At 37.3% G+C, this 14,989-nt stretch overlaps 1 protein-coding gene across 1 annotated transcript in view; it reads right to left on the bottom strand.

The window, feature by feature from the left end:
- CDC73 (cell division cycle 73) overlaps window positions 1-14,989 on the bottom strand; it is a 98,514-nt gene that overhangs the window by 17,719 nt on the left and 65,806 nt on the right. The window contains exon 11 of the mRNA XM_042819062.1: window positions 1,181-1,238. Coding sequence (XP_042674996.1) covers window positions 1,181-1,238 — 58 coding nt within the window. The remainder of the gene's footprint in view (window positions 1-1,180; window positions 1,239-14,989) is intronic.

Raw genomic sequence — 14,989 nt, 5'->3', positions numbered from 1 at the left:
AATCCAGTCACGCTTCTGCCCTTGCCTTTTCTACCCTTTTCATACTGCTGTCTGTCAACTCCATTTACATTATTGTGCTCAACAGGGCCAGTGAGATAAGTATGACAGGTAGTATGACCTTTCTAGCACCCAAATAACAAAACAATCATATCATCTGTGCACAACAGCATTTAGGAATGCTGAAAACATTCAGTGTTAGCATGATTTTAGGGAATTTGTCTTATCACATTATTAAATTACAGCATTAAATCCTACTAATACATCTCAGGGAATTACCAAGGCATACAGTCAAAGTACTTGGTCTAAACAACACAAAGCTCTAGCACAATTTCTAGGAAAAAAAAAACAAACCAAAAAACCAGCATTCATTTCAAAAGGCATCTTTGATTTAAAATAAAATTAACATCAAGAAAGCCACCAAAGAAATTAATACCAAATTATCCCTCCCAAACACATTCATAACAACAAGCAACTTGCTGTTAAATAGTAGTCTTCACTTTAAAGTTTCTTCCACCAAAACACAAAGTCTGTTCGTACTCTTAAACTCATCTCAAATCTCTAAGGGTTTCTCATTAGAACATGCCAAAATATCTACACTGTTCTAACTTTCAATTTGAGATTGAGTTTCATGTACAAAACTGAAGTCTACTAGACCACGAATTAAAAATCCAGCTGACAAAGCTCTACTATAAACATATGTAAAGACACATGAAGAAGTAACGATAATACATAAAATGTTAATACACTCACAAATAAATATTTCTGATATACTGCTTAAAGAAATACACATCTCTTTCTGAGATTTACTTTTCTGCTTAGGTTGTTTGTCACTGAGATATTAACCAGCTCTTGCTATATATTTCAGTATTAATTTGTGAATTATTAGACTTATAAGCAAGAAGTTTGTCACTCAACTTTCCAATTTCACTACCACAACCTTTCAAGAGGATGACTGGGCAAACAGTGAGCTGAATGAGCCCAAGCATCAGACCGTTACAATTCTCAAACTATGAGGATAACGTTAACCAGGAAATGATGTGTTCTCTCCAATGCACATGCAATTAAAGGCCCCAGAACCAACCCTCACTTCACTCTTGAGCTAACTAAAATTTTAGGTACAACTCCTCTGGAGCTCGTACTTACTTGGAATAACAGCATAAATGAAAAGATGGCACCCTACCTGGTCGTGGTACAGGCTGTGCTGCTGGTGTTTGTGTTTTTCGAGCAGAAGCACCTTCCTTTAAAGAAGACAGAAGAGGTAACATTAACTGCTGGCCTTCTTGTCAGGTACAGTACTTTTCCATGAACACAGGGTTACAGAGGATATAACAAAAAAGAGCGCAATGTATTTCCATTATAAGAGAGAAAAAATACTGAACGTACTCAAAATTGTTCATAGATCCTGTTTTAGACATGGAGGAGAAGAGACACCTGGTAAACTTTTAAAGGTTTGCCTTTTAACCATCAGACGTCAATACAATTTTTTCCTACATTCATAGAATTATTTCCAATTTATTGTACTGTTACATTTCAGACAAAATCACTTCTAATCAAGGCTTTGTATGTAACTATAAGCAACTGGCTACAGAAATTTTAAAACAAGATATGCAATGCATATCTGGCAATGCATTCCTGCTGTCTAGAGTTTTAGTGACCACAAATAGCACTCTCACGATAATTGGTTCTGCTCATGCCTTATCCAATTACCTTAATGTAACAAACAAAAGACCTGTACTGCTATTTATTCTTGTTAACTCTGCAGTTAACGCACCATGTAAGGAAAAGTGAAGTCACATATCTGGTTGGAAAGCAACATAAAATCCCTGCAAGAACAAATTCTGCTCTTGGTTACTTCTTTCAAATCCCACCTGAATAATACGTACATTGCTAATCATGTAAAAACAAAACAAAACAAATATATTAAGGCATGTAGTTTATTCCAGCCACTGCAATATGTGAGGCTGACAGAAAACCTTTAAAATACATCCCTGGTTTCATGTTATCTGAATTATGGAAAAAACTGCTTCAAATGACTCCAGTGTGGCATACGTATATCCATGTATACTTAACAGCATGTTCTGTGATTCAGAATTTCAAAATCTAATAAGCAGGAGACAACACACAATGAGCTTCAAGTTCCATGATTTAACTAACACAAAAATTGCTTTGCAGTTTCCACAACAAGGGTTAGAACTCAGTCTTTCATACTCAGCAACCTCCTAATTATCTTCAGCATAAGGACTTAACCCTCGGTGGCTTAAAAAAAAAAAAAAAAAGACGAATCCTAATTTTTGCTGTCCTCTTTTCTGATTATTAAAATACCAACACCTATGTAGGACACCTGAGTCAGTAACAGTTATTTTAAGACTTACTTTTATAATATCCAAGAAAAGGTATTTTTGCCACTGTCCTTTCACAGCAATTACTCAGATAATGATAAAAATCAAAACACCGCACCCTAAAAGGAAGAACATCAGCAAAAGCTACCTATGAGAGAGGCCTTGCAACTGAGAAACGACTGCTATTTAAATCTGTATCACCTTACTTTCAGCCAAGAAAATGGAAATTTTGCATCTGTTTGTAGAGGAAAAATAGCACTTTCTACGTGAAAAGGCTGTTCCCACAGTGCGCTGATTACACACTTTGAAGACATACCAAGAATTCTCCCATGACATTTCTTTGAAGTCAGAGCAACACAAAATGGAAAGAAAACCTGAAAGCTACCAAAACATCACTTCCCATAATGTTATGTTTCGTATTTCTAAATCCAGCTTAGTTTGTTTGCACTCTTAACTATTGCTGGCTGCAGCCCCACATGTCCATTCATCTTTCCTCCCCCACAGAATCACTGCTGCAACTTCTCTGCCCCCTCTTCCAGCGATTGCCACTGATTGAGTGTTTGCAATAAACAGACCTGCAGGTCGTACTTCAGAGAGGGGTAGGAGCCATGAGTTGCTTCAAAGATAGTAGTGTTCTCCTGCAGCCTTGCAGAATAATTATCACTAAGCCTTGTTTTATTTTCCATATGAGTTGTGCTGCAAATTTTCTGTCTCCAACATTTTCACAAAGCTCCAGAACACATGTAGTCCTGTCTAATGAAATAGGTTCAAATCTTTTTTTATTTTATTTTCCTCCCCACATTTTTTTTCTGAATTATCTTCTCCAAAGCCAACAATAGAAACGAAAGTACAGAAGGATAAGTGAGGTTTTAAGAACACAACTGAAATAAATAAAACCACAAATGTAATGTGGAAGTGTCTGATTAATGGTGGGACACATAGCCATTTAGATGAGTAGACATTAAACCAATTCTACATCTGTGACCTTTGTTTGTATGAACAATTTCTGCAGAATCAATAAAGGAAAGAGGTCGTGACTTTTAGTTTTTTAAATCACTGCCTCAAGACTGATAATTTCATGGACAAACCTCAGCTCACAGCTTCTGATGGCTTCTTAGCACAGACACTGAGCAGTTCTGTCCTACTGGAGCTGTAAGATCCTTCCTCTGCAACTGATATACAACATCTCTGCACCTTATTACCGTGAGCGACCTAATCACCTTCTTCTAATGTTGAAAACTGCAAACAATGCAGTTGTAGAGGCTAGTACTTAATCCTAGACTTTGTATGCTTTTCTTCTTAAAAATCATTTATTAAGATGAGAAAAGACAGAAGTACGTAACAGAAGTTGACAGGAGAAAGATCAAGTATTTTCTATAAGGAAGGAAGTCATCAGCTTCCATTTTACATTGTCCTGAAAATGAAGGATATTGAGTTTATACACGATATGAATGCTTTTCAAAAGCATTTATATGGAGGTATAGGCTTTTCCCCATGACAAAGCACAGATTTATGATACACATTCTGTTTACAAGGCAAATATAACCTCAGAGACCTACACGCTATGGTTTCTCTCAGAGCAGAAAAAAATTGAGTTGACAGAGCAAGTATTGTAGTGGGTTCTTTAACCACACATGGTATGTGCAGCTGTTAATTTATGGCCCGTTAGCTATTCTGAGGCAGCTTCTCATTTGCATACTCTAACTCCATGTATATACAGCAGCTTATTTCTCAGTGAGTGCACAGAAAGATTTCACATTTCTAATGTGAAGTTTTATGTAGAAGTTACTCTTAAGTAACTTCACACTGCAAATTCCAACTCCAATTAGGGCAGCTTTTGTTTGTGCAGCTGTACCCTGAGCAGCAGAAGTCACTGTTTAGCTATTTAAAGAGCATTCAATTCAAAGTTTCTGAACACTTCACAGTTTTGCTCAAAGAACACGTACCTCATTCTTATGCAGAAGCCACTCGAAACCATTAAGGAGTACATTGTGAATATTCATAAGTTGAAATTAATTTAGTAACAAAACCATGTAATTCGAAAAACACAGACCTGTAAAATGACCACATAGCATGGTATTTTAATCATAAGCACCTTACTTGGTTTAGCTTTGCTAATTTACCATAGATAGTAACATATTTCTTCTGATTTATATGAACATTTACATATAGACATTTACATGATCAGGAACAAATACTTGACTTAGAATGAAATCAGGAGAACAGATATTGAAAGCTGTCTTGGATTTCATTACATCAATTACAGATAACACACCACATATACTTGCCATAGAAATTCACTCTGCTTCGCTATTAATGGTTCCTGCCATGATAGACACCTATAAAACACCTGTTTAATAAGCTTATTCACGGTCTGCTACTAAGCATTGTCCTATCTCAATTCCTACAGACATGGGTTTTATAGCAAACAAGTGCACAGGTATCAATACAAGCAACTGAGTACGTGTTAAAAATCCAGATTCCCTCACGCCCTGAAGGATCACTGGATTCTTCTATTGTATGCTCTGGTAATTAAGCTCTTAGCATGTTCTGTCCTAAACACACAGGTCTAAACAAATTGCAAAGGTTAAAAAGAATGCTGCTTTTCTACAAATTAACTCTCGAGTAAATCATTAACGTACGACAAACAGTCAAAACAATTCGATGACTTCAAATACACGCATCTAACATCTGGTCTGGATGTTCTACTTTCAGCCTGATAGAAGCATTTATCTTCATATAAATAGCTTGGATTCTGAAAACGTAAAGTTTTGTCCTAAAAATGTAAAGTCCTTAAAAGCCTTGAAAAGAAAATCTTCCAAAGAACCAAGCAAAACGATCAGATTGAGATGCCTCCACAGACTTCCTAACAATTCTGATTTTTCTATTCACATCAAGAGCTTCTTAGTAATGTTTTAAGTTTAGATAGTGCTTCTCATCATCATTTTATTTACACATGAAACTGGTAAAGGTTATTTGCACATTTCCATGCAGACAAATCTGCATCCACAACCTCCCAGGACAGATATTTCAATAATAAATTGCAAGTTTTTAGCTGCATCTCTAAATTTAAATTATGCTGTAAAATAATAGACCATTTGTTAACAGGATCTTAACTATCGTACAAATACTGCTAACATCACAGCCATTTTAACTTGCATTGCTTGCGACATTAATAAAAAGGTCATTTCAACTAGCTATATTGTGTTTCTACTTCCTTTTAATCAAGGAAATAGGAGGGAAATTGAAGCAGAAGCTATTGTTCTAGAATTAATTTTAAAAGGGGAAAAAAATACCATTATCTACCAAAAGATTAAGATACAGATTGTGCATGGAGAGCAATAACACTGCTTCACTGCTTTGCCAACTAATAAACAATTAATAAACTAATAAACTCAGATGACATTAGACAAAAGGGGTTACTAAAAGTTAGTAAGTAAACAGCTTACACTGAGCATCATGGCTTCTCAAGCACAGCATCAAGAAAAATACCCATGGAAGACTGCCAACCCTCAAGTCTGGTTACAAGAAAGAAAGAAAACTTAATGTTCAGCTTCTTACAAAGATAAAGCAAATTTCATTATAGGTGAGGCTATGTTTTGAAAGTACTGTTGAAGTACAGAAATTTCCCAACTCCAAGAAAATCAGATGCAGACAGTCTCTGCTGAATGAGTACGGCATTATAATGATGGAGGACAGGGAAAAAGGAGGGGGGGGGGGGGATGGCAAGAATAAAACCAGGGTGATACCATCAAGAACTGACTGAAATTTGGAGACATTAGTACTGGATGTTCCACAGCATTTAAGTTCAACTTTTGTTTACAAAGGTGGTTTTTCCTTGGTGCATTATTAAATTAAAATTAAAAGGTGACTCAAAAACCAAAAGATTGACACTGTAACGGTCAGGATTATGAGTTTTTTCAGTAGCAGGTCAGGCCTTGAGATCAGCATCAGGGAAAGAAACAACAGGTGCTTATTGCAATTTCTTGCATGTTGCAACCAGGCTAAACCAAGTATGCTTTGAACACACAAAAATAAGTGATTGAATAGGACTCCAGTTTACAGATATTCCGGACAGACAATACCCTCGCTCTGCATGGAAAATGAACCGAAGCAACTCAAATCACAACTGAACCTCAATGAATATGGTAGAGACTAGCGACCAATTAACTACAACAATGCCATATAAATAACCTAATTAAAAACATTGGAGATATCTTTGAAAAGAAGTTTTCTAGTACTAATTATTAGTTGCCTTAAGGCATCTACTTAAGCGTTAGCCCCAAAGCTAAGATTTCAAAAAGTATTAATTTTTCATTGAAGCATGACAGAAGTCCACCCATCTTTATCCTTGCACGAAATTAGCTATTTCCACATGAAGTTACTTCAGTCAAGTAATTTCAACTCTACTGTTGTTGGATTACCAGTTTTGAACAGAAGTGAAATTAGACATGCTTGCATTTCCACTTTTCTGCAAACAGTTTTCATCAAAAACTTGTAACTAAGAGAGACTCTGTAAAGAGAACTTTATGGTGGGTTACGTTTCTCCTTTGAATCAGAGTTGTCTGTTATGCACCTGTTTATGTTTAAATGACTCATTCCCCTCAAGTGTGTGAAAAGTAGACATCACCAAAATCTTATTTTTGCTTAGAATGCTCTCTGTTTGGATTAATTATCTGAGCTGGCCTAATGCATATTACATAACAATCCATAGAAGTTGTAACAAGTACCAACAGCATGAGAACAAAAGGATTTTTTCATCTTTTAAGATAGTCAGGTACCAAGGTAATACAGTAATTACTTTCTTTATATTGACATCAGATCATCACATCAGCTCAGAGATTGTAAGTGCATAGATACAAACTTATTACAATTTGCTCGTGGTTTAGTCTCCAATTTCCAACCTCACACATTCATCAATCTCTTGTTCCAACATCACTCGTAGCTGAAAGTATTAGCCTGACACTCATGAGGCATTTCTATATCCACAGTTTCACAAAATATGGGGCTCAAACAATTACTTTCATAAAACCACTGCTAACGGGCAAACACCAAACACACACAGAAAACAATGTCACTTTTGCTATCCACATCATGCTTGAAATGGTATCAAGAGCAACTGTCATATGGACATGAAAGTTGCTTAGTATGGAGCAATGAGAAGATCCCACTCACACCTGCATTCTGTGAGTTATAACCTAGCAGAGGAAAAGGCTTAAAAGACTTCAAAAACGTTCCTTTGTAGCTTTTGGAAAGACTCATGAAATGCTCTGTGTGAGAAGAATTTTTTTTTAAAGCACTGCAGGTACCTAAGTGAATACAGATGGGTCCTTAGTGCTTTCTGTGAAAACTTTTCAAAATGCCCAAACTGAATCAAAATCCAAGTGATTAGATGTAGGGGATGCTATTCAAAGCCTCAACGCAATAGCAACCGATGACGCTCTTTACAGCCTCACCTCAGTTATTCTGAATTCTGTTCCTAAACCGAGGGATGCTGCGATAGAATTCTAACATATAAGAAACTAAATAAAACCTTCTTCCCCCCCAGCCCCAGTGACTACTGGTTAAACCAATTATGCAGCATCATTTTTTCCCAGCCATGTTTTATTCTTCGCATTCACTGAAAAAAAGAAGTTTTAATTTTATTCTTCCACACATTGCCAGTTTTAGCAATCGCAGCTCAAAGCAACTTCAACATGCGCCGTGCTTATAGATCACACCACATTAAAGAAAGTGCAACTGTCTTGGTGGTCACGGCCAGAGAGATGAAGGGAAATTTCCAAGTATCAGCTTGTAAGACTTGAAATATCAGGAGGAAGTCAGAATCTGTATTTCTGGAGGAACTGATGCGCAAAGAGGAATTTTGGAGCAATGAACTCTGAATTATTTTTGTCACCAGGTAAAGTAACTGCTGAGTTCAGAAAACAGCATGAGCTTTTTCAGGATCAAAAGCTTTAGCTGCGGCTGCCATGAATTGTGATAAGAGAAGAAGAGACAAGAGGTCCCAAACGATGGCAGTGATAAGAATATAACAGACTGGAAGCACTTATGCATGGAAAGGGCTGCTTTGAAGACATAGGCCAGGGAAGAAAAAGTGATGATCTTGAGGTCTGGAACAGGCTGCAAGCAACATTAATGTACAGATTCATGCCATCTGTTGATTAATGCTGGCAATAAAATTTGTGCTCAGATTTTCTCCTCAACTCTCTTTTTGAGCATTTCTTTGCTGAGTCACCCATATACAAATACACGTCAGAGTCCCGTTGGCATGTACTTGCTGCACTGGCTAGAGACAAGTGAAATCAATTGTACGTAAAGTAGTATAAAGTGATGTAAGAAGGAAAAAAGTGTATTTGTACAAGTTCTGTGCCATATGCAAACACCGCAGAGGTCTGCAGCACAGCGTCTGTCAGAGCCCTCATATCAACAGACAGTTTGCTGAAACACTAGCTTGGGAACCAGCACTAGAAGTGTCAATAAGTACTGAGAGCCAAGCAATACCTGTACAACATAGTCTATCAAGTTAGAAACAGCACAGTAATTTACTGTGAAAATTTCTGAGTTTGGTCCAGGATGAATGTCTGATGCTATCTGCAACTTCATGCACTACAGATACACACATGCTGCAACTGCCTCAAGCTGGGAAGGCCAGACATATTTTTGGAGTCTCCTAGAATATTGCCTGTAATTGTCCTGTTCCACCTACAGAACTTGCCAGGTTCAAGGTGCCATATTAAAAAAAAAAAATATTGAAGAATGAAAGAAACACCACATTCTCATACCAAAAAAAAAAAAAAAAAAAAGAAAAGCCCCTAAAGCAGATTCCATCCCATTCTTTCTCTACACATCCTATCACTTTAGTTCAAGAACTTAGAAAATAGACAGTAAGGAAGAAATGCAGTGTGTACCATGAAGATGGGAACAAGTCAAAACAAGACACAATGGTTTTTGGTGTGCAGGAAGAACAATGGATGGGCTCAGTTTGCCTTTTGACACTGGAATCCAGCACTGCTGATCGTAATGGCAGCAAAAGCTACCACTTCCCCACAGTAGGAATGCAAATTCATTTGTTTCCCCCTTTGTCACAAGCCTCATTTAAGCCTTATGTTTACAGTTCGTACAATCAGAAAAGCCCCTGTGAAATCTCTTTGCCAAGGAGTATACATAAACACGGCTCTATTCCAAGTTAAAACACTGGGAGAGCACACAGCCTTGAAACAAAGGCTTTTTCAGGCAGGGCACCTCTAGCTGAGGCTGCAGGAGCGCAGCCCACATGTGTCAGTGCACATTCTGTTCCCCAGCTCCTTCGCTCACACTCCTGCCAACAAGTTTAAATCTGTTTCAAGGAACTGACCTAGTCTCAGCTCTTATCACACACAAACTGGGAAAGCTAACACATGGCAATCTGTCCCCGAACACTAAGCTGTTGGTCATCTCGTGACTAATCTTTTATTTCACCAAAAAGAGACAATCTGGCAAAACCAACCCTTCTGAATGCATACAAATACCTTACATTTTTAACTTCCAAGCTCGCTATAGGTGCCATGTGAAAAAACACTGTTTAAAAAACTATCACAATTGGAGCTGACATTTAATTGCAATGTTACTTTATTCCTAAACATTGATTTCGTGTATTTGCATGAAGTAAAATGAATGACTTCAGGTTTAATTTCAATCCAGTAATAAGTCTTATTGTCCTCAATATGTTTGCTTCCAGATTTTAACAATAGAAATCCTCGACGACATGCTCCCACATTCTAATTCAGACTATGGACATACTTTATTTATCTGAGTTGGATATACCTACACGCATATATAAATGTACATATATGTATATGTACATATATATATGTACATGAACTATATGTACATATATATATAAAAAAAATAGGCATAGTTCCATTCTTAGGAATACAAATACATAAATTTCACGAACCAAACCTACAAAGTTAATAAGCAGCATAGCAATATTATCCCATTCAAAATACTGAACTTTAAGAGTCTGAAAGCCTCCAGTTCTTTATGCTTTACATATTTAATACAAGAAAACATGGCAAAAAAAAAAAAACAACCCAAAAAAACAGCCTGTGCTTCCCAGCATTGTCTCGTGGCTGCTCCTGCCACTATTAGGAATCACTAACCATCTTCAGTAATGTTAAGTTTGAATATTTCTAAAATGCACAAGAAAAGCATGCCACTCTCATCAGTCACAGGATTTTTTTACAATCTTCTACACTACCCAAGTCTTTTCCTTGGACTGTATTATCATGTTGCACACACACTGTTAAAGTTAAACATCCAGAACAAAAATGCAATGTCGCTACTTTGGTGCTTTCATATTTGTACTTACGTATATGTATTGGTTCTTATGATCCCATTCTGCAATTTTTCACCTTCCAGCTTTGACAGAGAGGTCCATTTCAGTATGTACTCACCCTTGGATAAATCTCATTGGAGGATTTTAATTACAATTTGATTTTGTTCAAAATTACAAAGAGGCATCAAATGAAAATTTCTGCCCCACACTCTCTATTTAGTGGGTAATTCTAACAGGCCTGTAGCTTTCCCTAGGTGTTGACATTAAAAACTTAATATGCTTTGCAACAATCACTACTATGTAACACTAAATTACACGACTAAACACACAATCAAGAACAGCTAGGAAAGCACTGAAACTCCAAATCCTGGATTTCCTGGGCCACATCTCCATTTTCCCTAACAGATAATAAAGTAATTCCCCAAACCCTATTAACTAAAACCTTGTTTTGTGCTCAGCGTTCAGTTTTCAGTCACCTTCATTTAACTGCGTTCTCAAAATCTGACTCTTGGTCAAAAATCTATACTGACTTTTGATGGGGGGGTTTCCCTTCAACCAGTAGAAATAAGCAACAAAACCACAGCTTTAATCACTGTACAACAGTCACCTGAGACACCAGTATTTTAGTCTCATGCATCACAGACTCACGTTTATGATGAATAGTAGAATATATTTCATCTTCATCATAGCACAAATGCTTGCTACTTGTGTGCTTCTTAGCTAACATTCAGGTTGAAAGAATCAACTTCAGTTCTGCATTAGCATGCATATAAAGAACGTGTGTGTGTGTGTGTATAGCAAATACATTATGAAAACTGCTGGTGCTGAATTAACACCACCTTACTGTAGAAAGTAGAAGTCAATGATATATGTCTGTATTAAAAATTAACCGTAATTGTTCAAAATTGATAAAAAATACATTATGTCAAAAAAAAAAAAAAAAAAAAAAAAGGAAGAATTCTGGCCCTATCACAAAGATAAATTTTTCCATTTTGCCTTCTGCCTCTACATTCAGCTTCCTTAGGCATTTTATCTAAATTCCCATTATTCCTCTCTCTTTAGTAGTGAAGATTAAATTAAGCCCTTCTCAAAGCACAAGGACGAGAACATCCAACTTTTATTTTTTCAATTTATATACAATCTATATGCTAGACAGCCCATCTCGAAGCTTCTGTCTATGCATTATGAAATCTGCTTTATAATACTAGTGCTGTTCGAAATGGCTAAGGCACAGCTGTATTTTCAGCAGTGCAGAAGTGCAATCCTCTTAAATGAAGGTCAGCTGGCAAAGTCTTCAATCCTACACTCTGGGGCCACTCTATTCAAAGATGGAGTCAGGATAAGAGCCATACAAAAAGTCGACACACTTACAGATCTCCCTATTATACTCTGACTTACATCAACTTCACTCATCCCTGCAGAACAGCCTAACGTTCTAACTAAATGAACAGACTCAAAATGTATTTTAAAACAAGTTTTAAAAGTTGTCAAATGGCTTTTTCCTCTCTTCTACACATATGCATACACATACAAACTTAAGTAGTAGCTTCCAGTTGTGAACCATACCATGCCAGGCAGGACAGACACAGGTAGGGCTCAGCGCAACTTCCATTTCTTCTGCTCCCGTTTTATTGACTATCAGCTGTCCTTAATGATCCCACAGATTTCACAGTATATCTGAAGGAAATGTGTCTTGAGCAGTAACAGCTCCTCAGCTCTCCTTCAGCCTTCGCAGCTGTCCTGTTACTTCAAATAGTTTTGTCTTTGATATGCCTCCCATCAGTGAGCAAAAGTAAACACTTTTTCCCCCCCCCCACTGCAATCTGTTGCAGAGTAAGATCCCTTCACTGGAAAATTCTTGAGCACTTAAGTGGCAGGAAATAAAAATGAGTAAGCCACAGCGAACAATGTTTTGGAAGAGAGCATGGTTTTCAATGCCAAGAATGACCTCGCTAAGGAGAAAAAAAAATATCACAAAAGGGTAACAAGATTCCTCTGTTATGACACCCTGGAACTTTCTGTATGTGCTTCAGGGAGCTTTACCAGTCAGAAACAGATGCAATTTCACAGGGCTCATCCTTGCTTGTCTTATGCTGGTTGTTGCTCTGCTTTTGTGAGAAAAACCAAACCAAAACAGCAGCATCGCCTTTTGAGAATGGACAGCATATACTAATAATACACTTAATTAAAAAGGCTGGTAATAAATACAGATACTCCACACATTCATATTTATTCCTCCGTTCTTCTAAAAAGACATTGTGAAAAGGTAAGGAAAGAGTTCTCTCTTCTTTAGCTCTTCTTAGTTCCTATGCTGTCATATTCTCGTGTAAATGAATACATGCTATTTCAATGGAACAGGAAAATCCTTTTTCTTCTCAGCCATTTTTGTCACTGATTGGTGTGTAGTTTGAAGAGAAATATTCGAAAATTAGATAGAAATTATGACAAGGCACTATGAAAGCCATTCTATAAAAACCCAACCTACTCTTGCCATCAGTTCTCAATCAACTGTAATCAAATATTCCGAGCTGCAGATTTTCCATTCTAGATGAGAGGTTTCTCTGATGTAGCGATTTCATTAGCTTAGGGCAGCTTCACAGAAGCATAGCTAGCTCCCTTCCCATGCCAGCAGGGCTTCAGAAGCAGCACTGCCACACAGCACGGAGCTACTATTTATAAATCTTGCAAGCATCTCATGTATGCTGCAGCATTGTTTCAAGAACAAGCAGGCAATTCTACACAGAGTCATCAGAGCTTATTAGCTCCAGCCACACGGGACCAAGCCGACTCCACCAGACCACTCAGAGCAGGCTGATGCATCTGCTCCCTAATGGTCCACATTCCACCAGGCTTATTAGATTGTAGGCATTATCATGTGAATACACAGATCCAATTTTAATCTGGCATTGATCCCAACTAACCTGCTACTGAGAGGTACAGACATTCAAAAAACCAGCTCCTTCCCCGCTGCATCCAGCATTTCCCACATTACTGGCATATCTCTTTTCCCCACTCCATTTCTCCTGCCCACCTCAGATAACCAAGTTAATTGCACAGAACAAAAGCCCTTTTTATCATGATGGAAGCCCAGCACTGAAGTACAGATATTAATGCGTATTTTCACACAGCGCTACATAGGGTCAATGAAAAAATAAATAAATTTGAATGGCAAAAGGTATTTATTTTTTCCACAGTGAAGATAACAATTCAATGTGAGGTGACCTAAATTCTCAAATCCACGGATTCCCTCTACACTAATTGTTGTATTCAGGTCTTATTCCAAGCAAAATTCATTACAGCAGTTTGTACTCCTTTGCTTGCTTACAAAGTGAATAAAAGTAGAAATCCACTCTTTCCTGCTTTTTCTGCCTTTTTTTTTTTTTTTTTTTTTTTTTTTTTTCTCCTTACATCAGCATGCTTCTTACTGATAATAACAATCACAGAGGTTTTTGTATATGGCAAAACAACCGACTCCAAAGCAAACCAAGATGTGGACCCAAAGGTGGAAAAAATTTGATTTAGTATCCTTAAAGCCAGCTACCTTCTTAACAAGTTGTAGACCATAATACTTGCATATGAGCAAAGCTCAAATGTGCATTAACTAGAAAAAAAAAATAAAGGCATTTTCAGAAGTCTGAATGCGTAGTTAGGCAAATCCTTGAGAGAAAACCTGAAAGAATCTGCCGAGTACAAACCATTGCCCAAGGTCATGAGACTGTGATATTTTTAGGAGTACAACAATTTTTATGGGTTTTGGGTTTTTTTTTTTGTAAGAGGATGACAGATGCTCCCTATAAATTCACTAAGACGGATCAGTGATAGAAAGCTTTGCAAATGCTGATTAAGAGTTACAAAAACATCTCTCTTCTAGAAATAAAATCCTTTAGTCCTGAATTCATAAAACCTGGTCTACTGCATTAAAAATACACCTTTTTTTTCTTTTCAGTACAAAGCTGTCCACAGCATGGCTGATATTTAACATTATGCCTTGAGATGGACATGTAAGAGATTTGCTTTTTATCCCGTTAGACAACACTAATTGTAGAAAAAAAACAAATGAAGTATGGTCTAGGGTAGCAGAACTCAGCCAAATATTCTCAACTACTATTCTATGTCAATATAATCATAGAATAGAATGGAATCATAAAACGGCCTGGGTTGAAAAGGACCACAATGATCATCTAGTTTCAATCCCCCTGCTATGTGCAGGGTCGCCAACCACCAGACCAGGCTGCCCAGAGCCACATCCAGCCTGGCCTTGAATGCCTCCAGGGATGGGGCATCCACAAGCCTCCTTGTGCAACCTGTTCCAGTGCGTCACCACCCTCTGTGT

This window comes from Centrocercus urophasianus, unplaced genomic scaffold, assembly GCF_019232065.1.
Source record: "Centrocercus urophasianus isolate 14NV4802_14NV808 unplaced genomic scaffold, USGS_Curo_1.0 seq_18, whole genome shotgun sequence".
Lineage (NCBI taxonomy): Eukaryota > Metazoa > Chordata > Aves > Galliformes > Phasianidae > Centrocercus > Centrocercus urophasianus.
This window is presented reverse-complemented; position numbering and strand designations above follow the sequence as displayed.